At 39.5% G+C, this 15,706-nt stretch overlaps 1 protein-coding gene across 1 annotated transcript; it reads left to right on the top strand.

Moving 5' to 3' along the window:
* The first annotated feature begins 895 nt into the window (after positions 1 to 895).
* On the top strand, positions 896 to 15,362 carry flad1 (flavin adenine dinucleotide synthetase 1). The gene is made up of 11 exons (XM_023266472.3): positions 896 to 1,010; positions 3,176 to 3,266; positions 4,705 to 4,873; positions 5,289 to 5,666; positions 7,670 to 7,783; positions 8,802 to 9,069; positions 10,519 to 10,666; positions 10,967 to 11,065; positions 12,004 to 12,193; positions 14,885 to 14,958; positions 15,038 to 15,362. Exons 2-11 carry the CDS (start codon positions 3,259 to 3,261, stop codon positions 15,171 to 15,173), a joined length of 1,584 nt encoding a protein of 527 aa, XP_023122240.2. The 5' UTR covers positions 896 to 1,010; positions 3,176 to 3,258; the 3' UTR covers positions 15,174 to 15,362.
* Positions 15,363 to 15,706: the final 344 nt, after the last annotated feature.

The raw sequence follows: 15,706 nt of genomic DNA, 5'->3' as shown, positions 1-15,706 counted from the left end.
ACATCTAATTTTTTGCTTTTTACAGAATCCTGTTATTGCAAACGAGTTATTTTTGTTGAATTTTTACACGACAAATGTAGACGGATTAAACTTATTGATTTTCAGGTTGAATTTGCTGTGTTTTACAGACAACACCGGATGTCAGATCATTTCACAGAAAATAAGATGTATTTTTTAATGGTTTGTGGCTGACAAATTGTGTCACTTTGAGTATCTCTTTAAAAGAAGTGGTGCATTTTATTTCTAATTTAACACTGTGGGTACTAAACAAATCTGCTTTTACTTTGGTTTAATATTTCATCAATTTATAGAACAACAGCGGACTGACTTTTCTATATCAACAAAAATGTGTGCCACTACTAAATAAACATTAATTTGAATTTGTAAAAATGTAACTCAGATGTATTTTTTAATGTAATTACTCAGATTGAGCAATGCAACTTTAAATGTAGTGTATTCAAATCCAGTCTCCAGTGGGCCTCACTTCTAGGTATGCTAACATGCTCCACCAACAGGCCAAGACAGTAATATATACAGATCAGACAGGACAGAGTAGAAATACACGGTTGTACTTGCTTCTTGTAGTCGAGTCCTCCGACCAGCAAGGGCACACGTGTTCAAATCACTTCCTTTCTCAGATAGACGAAGAAGTAGTGTTTCCGCCCATCTGCTAGCATCCTGCTAACAGTTTCTTATCGGAATAGCGATGTTGGAAAACGGCAACAAGTTGTCAATACCTCACGTTGAGCAGATATTTCTTATATTTACATTCGGACACATTCCATTCCACTGTGGCTGCGTTAATTCTGCGACGACCGGAAAAAGCTTCTATTTACTTCCGCGTACTTCAAGTCGCCGACCGTTAGAGCCCACCTCCGCGAATGTGATTGGCTATCGCGCATCACGTGGAGACGCGTCTCCCTCTGTGATTGGACAGTTAACGACATGCCTTCAGCGCCGTTGTAGCCACAAATGGTCGGATACGTAACGAGGGCATTTGCGGCTCCAGAGTAAGTTTGTTCTGTTTTTAATGAATGTTTGATCATCGAATTATGAATTTAATGTATTGTGTTTTTGATCTGAGTATGTGGCAGTCGAATAAAATCGGCAAAAAATGGTAAAATTGAGGGGAGTTTGTGAGTGTACTTCTTGTTTGTTGCCCCTCAGTGGGTCAAGACACCTAGCAAGGAGTCTTATCACAGTTAGCTTAGATGTGTAATGAATGTGTTATACACTGAAACTGCTGATCATTTTCTGTCCCACATAGTGTTATGAAGGTGAATTAGTGTGCAATTTAGTCCCGTTACTGTGTTGCGCAATGAAAATGGACAGGTGCAAAGTAGCATGCTGCTCTAACTTTAACTCCTAGCCAAGAATATGCTCCTAATTTGAAAGTTAATACACAGCTCTAAATGTCACAGAAGAGTAAGTTAAACACTGTATAATACCTGTCAGGGCTCCAAAGTTATTTAATCAGCCCTGCAGGCTGCTGAATATCTGTCTCTGCTTTCCATTATTATGCACTGATATAGGGATCTACAGTGACTTGAGATCTGCAAAATATTTTAATCTAATAATATATTGGGTTTGTCACATCACTCTTGTCAACTGGGCACAGGTTAAACTCTTCACTTGCTGAATATCTACTTTGTACAATTTACACATGTTCCCTTAACGCCTCACCTGGAGGCTGCAGTAGAAGTTACCTGGGCAGGTGTGTACAGAGAATCCTCTAGTCTCCATCAGTTACTGCAGTACAGCAATTTAGATCCAACATTACTTTGAAAAAAACTATGTGTCAGATTTACCTCAGTTTGGAGTAATTTATTTCGTCTATAGGGGTTAAGGGGTGCATTTTTAATGTAAATATCACAGTTGATCATGTAGATTTGCATTTTAGCTGTACTCTAGCTCAAGTTGTAGCTTTAATATTTAGTTATTATATTTAGTTTTTCTGTGATATATATTACTATATGCAAAACAAAAAGAAATAATTTCCCCACTAGATGATTTGCAGATAATTAATCATTCTGTAATTACTAGGATGATATTGTAGTGGAGCACATACACCAAAATAAAATTGTAATTTTTTTTAAAAAGCAGAAAAGAAGCTGTTTTGAACCTTTCTCACATGATATAACACTGACAAAAGCAGCTGAAATCAACGTTTGCTCGGGATGACAGTCAAATCTGGCTTTGCACTCGTCTTACAGAACATTTTGGTGCTGATTTTAAATGACCAAACAAATTTGCATGAGGCAACACAACGAGACACTGGTGACAGAGAGCCTGTTTCTGGTTAACATCATTTTTACTGTAGCAGAAATATTTCCATACAGTTTGTTTTGCAAACAGATATTCCATTTCAGTGCACATGTGGAACCTGCACATCAGTGAACTCTCAGTCTTTCAAATAGATAGATAGATTGATAGATTGGTCATGGAAAATGAGAACTGTGTGGATTTTCTTTTTGTATCGAGCAGCCAAACAAGCTGTAGCATCATGTGTTTGAGTTAATTTTTCATATTTCACATCACATTATCAATACTCATTATATTGGGCAGCCGTAATTATTTGTCAGTTCTGCTGCACAGTGAACATTCATCTGTCTGGATTTAAGTCTCCTCTTGTCCCCCTCTTTAATGCTTCTATGTCACTTGCACCTGACCACATTACAGACAGTTCAAATGCACTCAAGCTGTGTCAAAGTCTTGCTTTCCTCTGTTACTCTGCCACCTGTTTTGTCAGTAAAAGGCTTCTACTTCAAATACTGAAGAAGACAAGTCATTACATCTTCTAAACTTTTTTTAAAAACTGATGATATTTTAAGTTTATTACATCTAATATACTTAAAACATCACCTGCTGTTAGCTCGGCTATCCAGCATGAAGGTGTGTCCGTGTCAATGTGGTCCAACCATATGTAGCTGAAAGTGCAGTTAACGGACTAATTAACAGAAGTAAAGTACGACCCCCAGAGTGCAGTATTTTTATTATTTTATGATTATGCAGCTCATTTCTTATTTAATCTCCAAGCCCTATCTGGAGACTTATACTAAGCAATAAGTGATGAGAAATCATTATTAGGTGATGCACAGCGTGTTCTGTGCAGCCGAAACACACGAGCTGTTCACCGTTTCTTTTCTACTCTGCTCTTTCATGTGTCTCTTCCCAGATACTCCCTGCTAGGAGGCGAATAATGCAGAAGAAGAGAGCGTGAGACGTGTTGAAACATTTCGGGATGCTCCGTGTGGATTCATGTTGATGTAAGAATCATTTACTGTCCTCACAGGAACACGGTGTCGTAAAAGCAACAAAAATGATACAGAGCTAACAATAAGATGTGCATATTAACACTGAATTATGCAGATATTTTATTGTCCTTGGATGCTATGCTGAAAAGATTTTATTGACGAGAGATTTTTTGACTTTATTCTATAGTAAAAATGCTTTTGTTGACTCTCCACCTTTTGCAAAACTAACTGAGTTCATCTAATTGAGCGCTTTTAAATCTAAACTGCAAGTTCTTGAGGCCGACTCCACAACATGCACTTGTTTTTCATAATTTGCTTTTAATTTAATCCTTTTTGTTTGTTTTTTTGCTGGTGTTTTAATTGTGTTTTAACTGTGGACTGTTCTGGATTTCCATGGGATTTCTCCTGGTTAAATAAAAGTAAATAAATATAGATGCTTGTGGGTCACAGATATGCTGGTCATTCCAGAATTCGATTTTGGACATTTGGGCTTCAAAAGTTTTGAAATATAAACCTTCTCTTTTCCCATTTTCTGCTCCACATTCATCAATAATAGGTATTGATTGGCTCAGCTTCCACATCAATGGTAGCATTTTTATTCCATGTTTTCTGTGTTGTTTGCTAACCCTACTCTAATCACAGTAACAGGGTTGCTAATCCATGCTAATGTGATCTTTTTCTCAGCAGTAGAAGCTAGATATTTAGCTGCTGTTACTGCTGACCAAGAGGACAAACTGACTGATGGAAAACAGTCCAAAGAATTAGCCTGATCCTGATAATATGAGGTAGAGGGAGACATTCAATCAAGGCTGACAGTGTTATGAAATATGAAAAATAGAAGAGAGGACATGAAAATGTCTTCTGTGCAGTATGACACAGTTATAATGTCATAATTCCTAAAAAAAAAAAAAAAAAAAAGCAATAGAATTTCTTCATTCATTTTACAACGGAAAAGAAAGAAGTATATTTATACATATTGTAGGTATTTTACTACTTACTTTTTGAACTTGTTTCCTATCTGCTCTGTGTGAACACAGCCTGCAGTTCAACGGAGTAGTTTTGAATTTTTGTCATGTGACTGTTAGTCATAGCTGGGTCAATAAATGCTTGTCTGTTGCGCTTAGAAGTGCAGAATTTTTTGGTTTTGGCAGAATCTGTTTAGTTTAAGCCGTGTATTTTTGACAAATTTTTAAACAAGGCATGTAAATAATAGGATTTTGATGCAGTATCAGGATTTTAGACATAGATTCGGTAAAGTTTTCAGACTGAACGGCATATTACAGATGCTTAGTTCAAATGCGTTGTTTTTACAGTTTCTGGTGCTTTTAATTATGTAATTTTGATGATTATGTTCTTTTTTTTTAATAGATAACATCCCTTTCAAGCCTGCCCGTGGGTTTTGGAGGTTCTGTAGGTTAATTAAAAATGAGTTTTTTTCTCTGTCTTCCAGCTTTTCTTTTCCCAGTCTGAGTAGAGCAGTGGTTCGTGTCAGGACACTGGCAGCTCAACTCAGCAAAGCAGCCATGTCCACCAACCACCAGAGCTCCAGTTTATCCCCTGCAGGCAACGGAGACGCTCCCACCGCCGCCATTCTCATCATCGGAGACGAGATACTCAAGGTGATTGAGCGCTGATGGACATTTGTGTGACTTTTGTGATTGACAGCACCTCGCTGAGAGTCCTTGAGAGTTTGTGGAGTGGAGAAATTTATCTAATAAATGTATGGGCTTGAATGTATTTGATTTGATTAACATATCATCAGTATGACTCTCTGGACTTCTATCCAGCCTCGGATCCTGATTTCATGACCTCAGGAAAACGCTGTGATGGGTGCTTGACACGCCGGCAGTTCTTGGATTTAAAAAGACACCATTATTTCTTGGCGTGACATGATCATGATTTAAACATGAACTCTTTGATTCTGTCCAATGTCGAGTTTCACCCTCAAAATATGCTCAGTCCTTGAGTCCCTTCAAGTGGGACCTTCTTTAGAGCACCTGGATGTGGTCGGAGCTAACCGAGCGTCTCTTTCAGGGTCACACGCGGGACACCAACAGCGCCTTCCTGACGCGAGCTCTGAGGAAGCTCGGAGTGTCGGTGCAGCGGATAACGGTCATCCCGGACGTACAGGAAGTCATCGCCAAGGAGGTGGCGCTGCTCTCTCCTCAGTACACTCACCTCATCACCTCTGGGGGGATAGGCCCCACCCACGACGACGTCACCTTCGAGAGCATCGCCATGGCGTTCCAGGAGGAGCTCTATCCCCATCCGGAGCTCTCCCGGCTGGTGCAGGAATTCTTCGGGGTGGTGGACAAAGACAGCGCCGCCATGAAGCTGGCGACGGTGCCTCGGTCGGCCAAACTCAACTACGGAACCGACCCTCAGACCGGACAGCTGATGCGCTACCCAGTAGTGAGTAAACGGAGGATGGTGGAGACTAGCGCAGCTTTTGTTATGCTGCTTTTTCTGAGGAAAAAATTAAAATGATTGTATTCAACATTACAAAAGTAACTTTGTGCAAAAAATTCAATGTAAAAGTGAATCTTGAAAGAGGGTTTTCTATTTCAGTGACAGAAGTATTGCACAAATATTGACCAAACTGACAAAAATGAATACTGCTTAAGGAGGTTATCCCTCAAATTATGATTTCATTTGGTACCCCAGATTCTTTCTCATCTGAACCGCAGAAAACCTACCCAGGAATGAGTCTGACTCTTAGACCCTGTGAGTATTTGCAACCCCATCTTCATTCCAGGTCTGGACCACATCCAGCACTTAAAATGACATCAGACGAGACCCAAAATATCAGGGATCAGTGTCTCCCATCAGCCTTGTACATTCTAATACAGATCATTTTCTGGGTATTTTTCCCCTCGAGTTTAAAAAAAATTGTCTGTCTACATGATTGTTGTTTCACAAAACATCTCCATACACACAACACAAAAACAACTTCAAACACCAGCATACACCAGACTTTAAACTGGTAAACAGATACTATGGAAGAAGTTGTATTGGGTACAGTGGGCACAGAGGATGTAGCGTTCTGCTGAAATACCCAAATGAAAAAGCCTCCAAGATTTACAATTACTACAATAACTGCAGCTCAAATAAACCCTCTGAACTCCAAACCCCACCAGCGGGTTTTTAAAAGTCATGTTATCTTTAATAACGCCCCAAATTACACAGTTTATCAGCTAAAAACTGTAAAGAAGAGACAGAACTTATGCTAAACTTTTATTTTTTAGGGGGGAAAATTAACCAAGTCGAAGCTTAAGATGAAGCTGTTTCTTTTACTAAATATCAGTAGACTTTTACCTGACTTTACTAGCTGACACGACTTTCAGGATGATCACATAATATTCAATCTGTTCTGTTCTGGGGTTATTTTAGACAACAGGCTGCAATTTCACCGACTAACCAGACACTGCAGGAGTGAAAAACAACTCCTCACAATGAGCAAAATCATTTAATTGAACGCTTTACAGATGTGAGGTGTGAAAAGCATTCACACCTTTAAGTCTCGGTCTGCTGAAATCATTACATATTGACACGGTGTGCGGCGCGGTTAACACGTCTGCTGCTTTCTGAATGCGTTTCAAGTCGAGATGCACAATAGATCGTGTTCCTATACGGAGCTTAAAATAAGTCATTAAAAGGAGCAACGTTTATTCTGCTGCTGGCTTGGAGTTAAACGCAGAAGATTCTCATCCCTGTCTGGTAAATATGAAGCTCCAGACAGAAACAATCAGCCTGTCAGCAACTCTAAAGCGCATTAATTAACTCAAAGGCAGCGACTAACCACTGTTGATTAATCTGTTGATTAATTGATTAGTTGTACGGTCTATAAAATGTCAGAAAACAGTGAAAAATATTGATCAAATCCCAAAACGCCATCCTCAAACTTCCAGTTTTTGTCCACAACCCAAAGATTTTCAGTTTACCAGAAAATATTCACATATAAGAAGCTGGAATCATAAGATTTTTATTTTTTTCCCTGTAAAATGTACTTAACTGAATAATCAATCAGCATAATTGGTAATTAATTTAATAGTTGACAGCACTAATAAATCCATAATTTTCACTTTAATGCTTTAAAAATGACCGTAACTAATTAATCAGTGATCAAAGTAAGTGGCAATTAATTTAATGTTTGACAAGTAGTCAGCTCTAATTAATGCATCTTCTTTAAGGTTGTGGTTTTTAAAGGGATTTCTGGAGACATTCTGGTGGAGATAAAGTTGTTTTTTCTGAGTACAGTAAAAAAAAAAAAACTTGCACCAGCAGACTTAAAAATAGCAAGTTAACAGAACCTAAGTTTACAGACACACTGATAAATAACATATCTGCTGTAGATATAGATTAATTTTAGCACATATTTATTCTTACTGTATGATTTCTTCACCTTCTTCTTCCAGGTGAGTGTACGCAACGTTTATGTCTTTCCTGGGATCCCGTCTTTGATGGAAAGGGCCTTCAGCGGGCTGGAGCACCTCTTTGCTGGTTCAGGGACCACGTTTCACACTCGTGAGGTAACACCACAGCCATCCTCAACACATCTGTCTGAATACGGTGTTTTATTAGACCAGTGGTTCCCAAACTTTTTCAGTCAGGCCCCCCTTCAGAGGACAAAACACTGTCATGCTCCCCCAATGGCTTTGTATATATACAAAGTTTATATATATATTTAGCATATTTTATCATTTTATTTATTTTATTAATTCAGGGGCCACATATAGCTCAATTTGATCCCAAATGGACCGGACCTTAAAATCACAGCATAGTAAGCTAGTAAGCTATAAATAACCACAGTTCCAACTTTCCCCCTTTACTTTAAAAAAGTACGTTCTGAAATTGTTCACATTTAATGAACTATCTTTTTACAAAACATTATGATCATCCTGAAATTTTTTCAGAAAAATTTGTGCAATTTCAGCAATATTAAGCCTCAGTTGATCATTTCCACGTGCATTACAACTGACAGGTCACAAAGTGTCTACAAAGGCACAAAACATTCAGTCACAGCTATCTGGAACTGAGCAATCTAGTATTTTACATTGTGGTCAAAACAACTTGTCAAAGTCAAGACATTGTTTAAATTTACAGTTTCACAAATTTACAATTTACAGTTAATGTCTTCTCTGTAATTTTTACACTTTGTAAAGTCATCCTGCAGGCCAAAATGGACCATCTAGCTGGCCAATTATGGCCCGCGGACCGTATTTTTGACACCCCTGGAAATAATCGGAATAGATGAGCTGAGGTGGTGACGTCATCGAGTACACTGGTGTTCCAATTTCACGTTAACAATGCGTTCTCCCGTTCTTCCAAGTCTGTACTTGCAAGTTCGTACTTGGTATTGAGAAACAGCACAGTTTGAGTATTGTTGTGCACCGCGACAAACAGGCCGACGTTAAAACAACAGTTCAGCTACTTAGTTTCATGCAGATGGACCTTTTCCTCCAGTCGCTCACGCCTCCCCAGTCATGCTTCTTAGCCCACGCACTTTGAGAAGCACTGTGTTAGACTAACCGAGCGTTCTTTCTCCAGGTGTTTGTGGATGCAGACGAGGCAGAAATTGCCCCCGTGCTGACCAAACTGCAGGCCAGTTGGGGCCGGAAGGTGGCTCTGGGTTCGTACCCCGACTGGCTGAGCAACTACCACCGAGTCCGGCTGGTTCTGGACTCAGACAGCCAGGAGGAGGTGGACAAAGCTCGAGCACAGCTACTGGAGGATCTGCCCACAGGAAGCGTGGTGCCTTTAGTGACCGACCCGGTGTCCATCGCCACGGCTGAGGTTTACACACTGGCCAACAGCGGTAAGAGGGAGACTGAGTGCATACAAGTAGCAAAAAAATCTGCATAGTTTAACCTCAGAACGCCAAAATCTGCTTGAATGTTTAAAAGGCCTGTTATTTGTTTAAAAAAAAAAAAAAAATGTCAAAATGACACCATTTAACTGAGAGCGAAACTGTAAAAACAGAAAGGATCATCAGATTTTCAACTCTCTGGCTGTTTTTGAGTGAGTGGTTTTTGAGAAAATGAGCCAAATTTAAGCCTGAAGTGATTTTATTTCTCATATGCCTCATTAAAAAAAAAATCCCCAAAGTTTCCAACAGACTCTCGCACACCCTCCAACTGCAGAAATACATTTATTGTTTCGGTTTAAAAGTTCGACAATGTGTGGGAGTCTGCTGGAAACTTTTAGTTGCACAACTTTCCTCTATTATTGAAAAGAATTCACCAAAATTTGTTGAAAAAACAGAAAAATTCTGTGCATCCAAGCAGCCATGACTGATTCAACTGCGATCAACAGTGATGTGACAAAAATTCAGGGACTTTTTGGCTGAACTGCAGGTGGAGTTTTCTTAAAAATCACCGAAATTATACTATATATTAAAAAAAGAACCAGAGAAAGCCTTAAAGTTTTCAAATTTCCGACAGTACTTGAACTAACCATGTGGGATATGCTGTACTATCAGGAAAATTAAGCAAATCTTAGCTTTAATGTGTCATATTAATTATATTATTTTTAATTCTACATGTGTCATTTAAAAGTGTTGCACCGGATTGTATACGAAACTAAATATTCTGAGCTCCGTTGCACATTAGTGGCTCCACTGGGACAAAAATTCAGAACCTTTCGATTGAACTGCAGGCAGTGTTTACATAGAGCTGAGAGGAGACGAATACAGAAACAAATTCAAGAAAATGAGAGCAAAACACAACATTTTTGAGCCATAAAATAAATGCAGCACGGCTCAAAAAAAAAAAAAGAGGAGGAAGTTGGAGTTGGGGGATACATTCTGCATGGTGAAACTAACAGCCGCTGATGTTTAGTTTGTTGCTTCCAGCTGTTTAGAAGTGTTTCCTCTGAGTTTATCTTTCTTTCCTTGTGGTTTCCAGGACTTTATATTGCAGAAAAATGAGCCCACAGTGGAAAAAAATATGGCTAGAGCTAAAGAAACACACAGAAACTTCTTGTTCGGAGCGTTAAACTGTGTCGTCTTAATATAAAGCGACTATTGCAGAGAACTCTTGCACTTAACACAGTCATTGGGGCCAATAAAGGAAGCCAAAAATATGAAAGTAATTATAGCTGTAAAATCCACTTTGGATTATAAAAGTGAATATAAGTGGTGTGAGAATGAACGGAGAGAAGAGTGAAGCATTAATAACTTCAATATGAGAAACTGTGTGCAGATATTTTTAACCTGAATTAGACGTAGAAATGAGGGATGGTTTATGATGTGGATTTTTTCCCACAGGCACGCCGTTGGGGGAGAAAGTCATGTCTGCGCTGAAAACAATAGAGTCTGCGCTGGATCAGTATTCCACAGAGCAGGTCTGCGTGGGCTTCAACGGGGGGAAAGACTGCACGGCGCTGCTGCACCTCTACTACGCTGCTCTGAAACGGTAACGGCAGGAGACGGTGACGAGTCGAAACGAATGACCTCAGAGACCAGATTCAGATGAAATAAACCATGATTCTGTGACGTATCTCACTGTGAAGTAGTGAGTTGGAGAGCAGCAGCTAGACTGAGAAAAATCCCGGACAGGGCCGACTAGTTTTTGGACTCCTCCTGACCTGTGCTGGACAGATTGTTGAACCGATGAGACGGAGAACCAACATTTATCTGATCTTTTTCTGTGCCTCGGTTATTTGTCCTTCTCTAATTTCCCTTTTCTCTCTCTCTGTTCTCTTGCCCCTCTCAGACGTTATCCAGACAGTAAAGACAAGCTGAAAGCTCTGTACATTCGTATCGTCTCTCCATTCCCAGAAATGGAGAGATTCCTGCAGGACACGATAAAGAGGTGAGACACCAATCTGTCCGAAAATAATATTTCAATCAACCCTCTGAAATCCAGGAAGTTTCTGGGTGTTTTTTGAGTTGCTGCTGTCGTATTTTTCCTCACTGTGGGCTCATTTTTCACTGCAATATAAAGTCCTGCACCTTTATTGAAACAGAAAAACCACAAAAAAGAAAAGAGAACTCAGAAATCTCTTCTGTCTCCAAGAATGTTTTCAATTTTTTGCCTTTTTTTTTTTAACTAATTCCAGTTAGTGCAAAAATGGTGACATCAGCAGTAGAAAGATGTTTCACCATGCTGAATGTATCTCAAACAACTTCCTCTGTTTACTGTTTTTGAGCCATGCTGCATTTATTTTATTGATAAAATAGAATGAATCTTTCTGTCATTTGTTTTCCTCTGTTTCCATACTTGTCTCCCTCCTATTCTGCGTGAACGCAAACAGCATTTCAGCCAAAAACTCCCTGAATTTTTGTCACATGACTGTTCCTTGCAGCCGAGTAACTCATGACTTCACGGTTGCACAAAAGAACACAGAGTTTTTAGCTTTTTGCAGAATCTCTTTAGAGGAAACAGTTTGTTCCTGATAACTTTTTAAAAATAAAACATGTCAAATAAAGTGATTTTGATCAAATGTCATGATTTTCAGAAAGGCACGTCATAAGTGATGAGTTCAAGGACTGTCAGAAAGTTGAAAATCTGATGATTCTTACAGTTTCTGTCTCTGATAAATGCTGTCAATTTAGCAATTTTAACAAAAAATAACATACTTGTCAAAACTGGTGACAGGTTTTGAAATTCAGAGGGTTAAGAAACGAGTGTCAGTGGATTGTTTTTTTCAGATTTCTGTTCTATATTTGAGTATCTTCTCACTCCGAGTGGTTGTGTGTTAAATGTCTTCATCCACATCTTAGCTCATTATTTGGCATGTGTCCCTTTAGGTACGACTTGGAGCTGTTCTCAGTGGAGGGCAGTATTCGGCAGGCGCTGAACGAGGTGCAGGAGAGGAGGCCGGAACTGAGAGCCGTTCTGATGGGAACCAGGAGGAGTGACCCCTACTCTCACACTCTCACCCCCATGTGTCCCACCGACCCCGGCTGGCCGGACTACATGAGAGTCAACCCGCTACTGGTGAGAGCCACGCTGACGTCACGCTGACGTCACGCTGACGACACGCTGACGTCACGCTGACGTCACGCTGACGTCACGCTGACGTCACGCTGACGACACGCTGACGTCACGCTGACGTCACGCTGACGTCACGCTGACGTCACGCTGACGACACGCTGACGTCACGCTGACGTCACGCTGACGACACGCTGACGTCACGCTGACGTCACGCTGACGTCACGCTGACGTCACGCTGACGACACGCTGACGTCACGCTCACGTCACGCTGACGTCACGCTGACGACACGCTGACGTCACGCTAACGTCACGCTGACATACTGCAGTTTTATGCTGCAGTAATCATAAAGTATTTCTTTTTTTTGTGGTACATCATATCATGATTAAAACGTTTTGTCTTTTTGTCTCGCTTGTGTTTTTGTCTGGTTTTTGTCATTTTGTTTTTTCGCTTTTGGCATTTTTTGTCTCGTTTGTGTCATGTGTCATTTTTAGTCTCATTTTTGTCATTTTGTGTCTTCTTTTGTCTCGCTTGTCCATTTTTTGTGTCTTTTTGTTTTGTTTCGTGTCGTCTAATTTTTTGTCATTTTGTTTCTCGCTTTTGTCATTTTGTATCTCATTTTTGCAATATTTTGTCTTGGTTTGGGTGTTTTTTTGTCTTTTTTTGTCTGACTTTTGTCGTTTTGATCATAAAATAAAAACTATATCATTCAGTTCCAGATAGCTGTGACTAAATGTTTTGTGTCTTTGCAGATCCATTGTGATCTGGAAGTTGTAATGTATAAATGACAAACTGAGGCTTAATGTTGTTGAAATTGAATTTATTTTTCTTCAGAAATTTCAGGTTTTCATGATGTTTTGTAAAAAGATAATTCCTTATATGTGAACATTTTCAGAGCATACCTTTTTTTGTACTAAAAACAGAGGAAAAATTTGGAGTTGTGGTTATTTATGGGTTTTTACGCTGTGATTTTAATGGTCTGATCCACTTAAGATCAAACTGGGCTGAATGTTTCCCCTGAATTGCCTTAGAGATGTGGATTTCACCCTGACACATTGTTCTGCCCTCTATTGAAATCTCTCTCTTTCTATGTGTAAAAACAGAGGTGAAATGGCAAAAAAGTCATCTTAAAAATGAATTCTTTGAGGTAAAATATACCAAACACACATTAAATCTTCGTACCAGCTCAGTGTTTACCTCCCCAGATTGTTTTTTGTGGCTGTTTTATGCCTTTGTTTCACAGAGACAGTGACTGGAAACAGGAAATAATGCAGCAAATGGTCCCCAGCTGACAATCAAACCAGTGACCTGCTGCTCAGAGCTCCTCCACCTCGACAACTCGGCTGTCGGGTCGCCCTCTGGTTTTTGTTTTAGAGCACCTGCAGAGATTCATTACAGCAGAAAAAACCAAGCAGTCCCTCCTTATTCCCGTCTATATATCGCTGCAGGAGAAACTGCTTTTTCACCGGTAATAGAAATCCGTTTCCACTGCTCCAGCCGGCCAAGTTTCCCTTGTTACACTTAATGTTATTTGTCATGTTGACTAAAGTTTCCGAATTCAGATGTGTAGGCTGTAATTCCAACACCTGCGTGGGTAAATGCAACCCTGTAGCGGCGGCTCATTTGTAAAGCTTTAAATGACAATATGTTGTGCAGAAGTCTGTGCAGTGTTTGTATCATTCTTTCTAATGTGCTTCGATATCTACAGCTACGGCGAATATTTAACGTGGAAAACGTCACAGAATGGAAGTTATTGCAGGGTTTTTGTGCTGAGTCGCGTTGCGCTGGTGTACAGGCTTTTTATTACAGCTTTTGTAGGCAGAAATCTCACGTTTTTACTCATTCTTCTGGTTAATCTGAGGCTTTGTTTTATTAATGTATTTAGAAATGGCAGTTGAAGCAAGTATAGAGGAAGAACAGGTACATTCAGCAGTTGACCTTGACTTCTGTAGTCCTTCATCACATACGAGGAATCCACAGTGGATGATTTAGTCTATATTAATGGAGAACCACTATTTTCCCTTAATGTGACAGCATGTGGACACGCCTAAATTAGCTCCTGGCTTAATTTTTAGTGAAAATTGGAATTTTGGCACAAATCTCAAATATATATAGTCGCATTAATGACTTTTTTCTACATTTCAGCACCAATATAGGTCCAGAAATATCACACTGGGATTGAAATTGCAAATCACCCTTCTTGTGCACTTTTTCTGCAGTTACACATCTATAAGAAACATCTATAAGAACATTCACAAAAAAATCAACCAAAATCCAGCGAAATTCGCTGAATTTTGGTTGATTTTTATGTGACTGTTCTTAAGAGAATATTAGAAGTTTTACTTACATATATGTAATCACTTTAGATATTTTTAGGATTTTTTTTGAAGATTTTTACTCATTTTTTGAAAATATTTACTAGAATTTTCTTGTGAAGTTTGGGGGATTTTTTTTAAAAAAATGAAACTTTTAAGGAATTATTGAAATTTTCTTCCTGAAGGTTTTGCAAATTTTCAGAAATTTTTGGAATTTTTTTGCTGAATTTTTGCTGATTTTTTTCAGACAAGGAAACAATATTTTTTGGTGCCTGTAAATGAAGACAACAGGAGGGTTAACAGACTAATGAAGCAGAAATGTTCTGTTTTCGTGTCTAAAGTTTCAAACCAGTTAAATTTTTCTGTTTTCTACCTGTACAGGACTGGACGTATCACGACATCTGGTCCTTCCTGAGGACTTTATACGTTCCCTACTGTATCCTCTATGATAAAGGGTGAGAACGTGTTCATGATGTTGTAGTTTCTGTGTAAACAGCAGAACTTGTGGCCTAACATTTCCCCGTTGACCTGCAGGTATACGTCTCTGGGCAGCATGGACAACACCTGTCGGAACGCTGCCCTGCAGATGGTGGACACGAGGGGGGTGACGAGATACAAGCCGGCCTACCAGCTGGAGAACGAAGACGAAGAACGAAACTCCCGTGCCTGATTACCAGCGGAGACGCTTGATAAGACTTCTAGCCGCGTACATGAACTCAGAGAAGGACGTTTTTTCACGTGAAGGCTCGACATGTCTGACTGCAACGACGGTTTGTACGTATGCTACTGTGTTTTAAATGTGAGCCTCAAGTCGTGGCTCTCTGTGTTGTTTAATAAAACATCGCTCTGTTTAATCTTTTTCTGGTGTCACGCTACTTTAAAAAGACTCCCATGTATCTGCCAGGCTTCTTTTTACTTGAATTGAGGTTGCACAGTCTCGTTTGTCTTGTTTTATGTCATTCTGATATGTAGAACTGCATAAGAACTCATATACAGTATAATAAGCTTTTTAATGTAACTTCCAATTGATTAAAACTCTAAAATGTTTAGCTAAAGTTCTGCTTTTTAGGTGTTAAAGCGCATAAGATAATTCCAATTTCAATGACAAAAGATAAATTGTCTTTGCTCTGCTCGGGACACCTGAGACTTCACACTGTGTCCATCCAGACTTTAGTTTTCTGTCTTTTGACTGCAGGTTCTGGG

This window comes from Amphiprion ocellaris, chromosome 9 (assembly GCF_022539595.1).
Source record: "Amphiprion ocellaris isolate individual 3 ecotype Okinawa chromosome 9, ASM2253959v1, whole genome shotgun sequence".
NCBI classification, from domain to species: domain Eukaryota; kingdom Metazoa; phylum Chordata; class Actinopteri; family Pomacentridae; genus Amphiprion; species Amphiprion ocellaris.
Note: the sequence above shows the minus strand (reverse complement) of the source record. Positions and strands in the feature narration are given on the sequence as shown.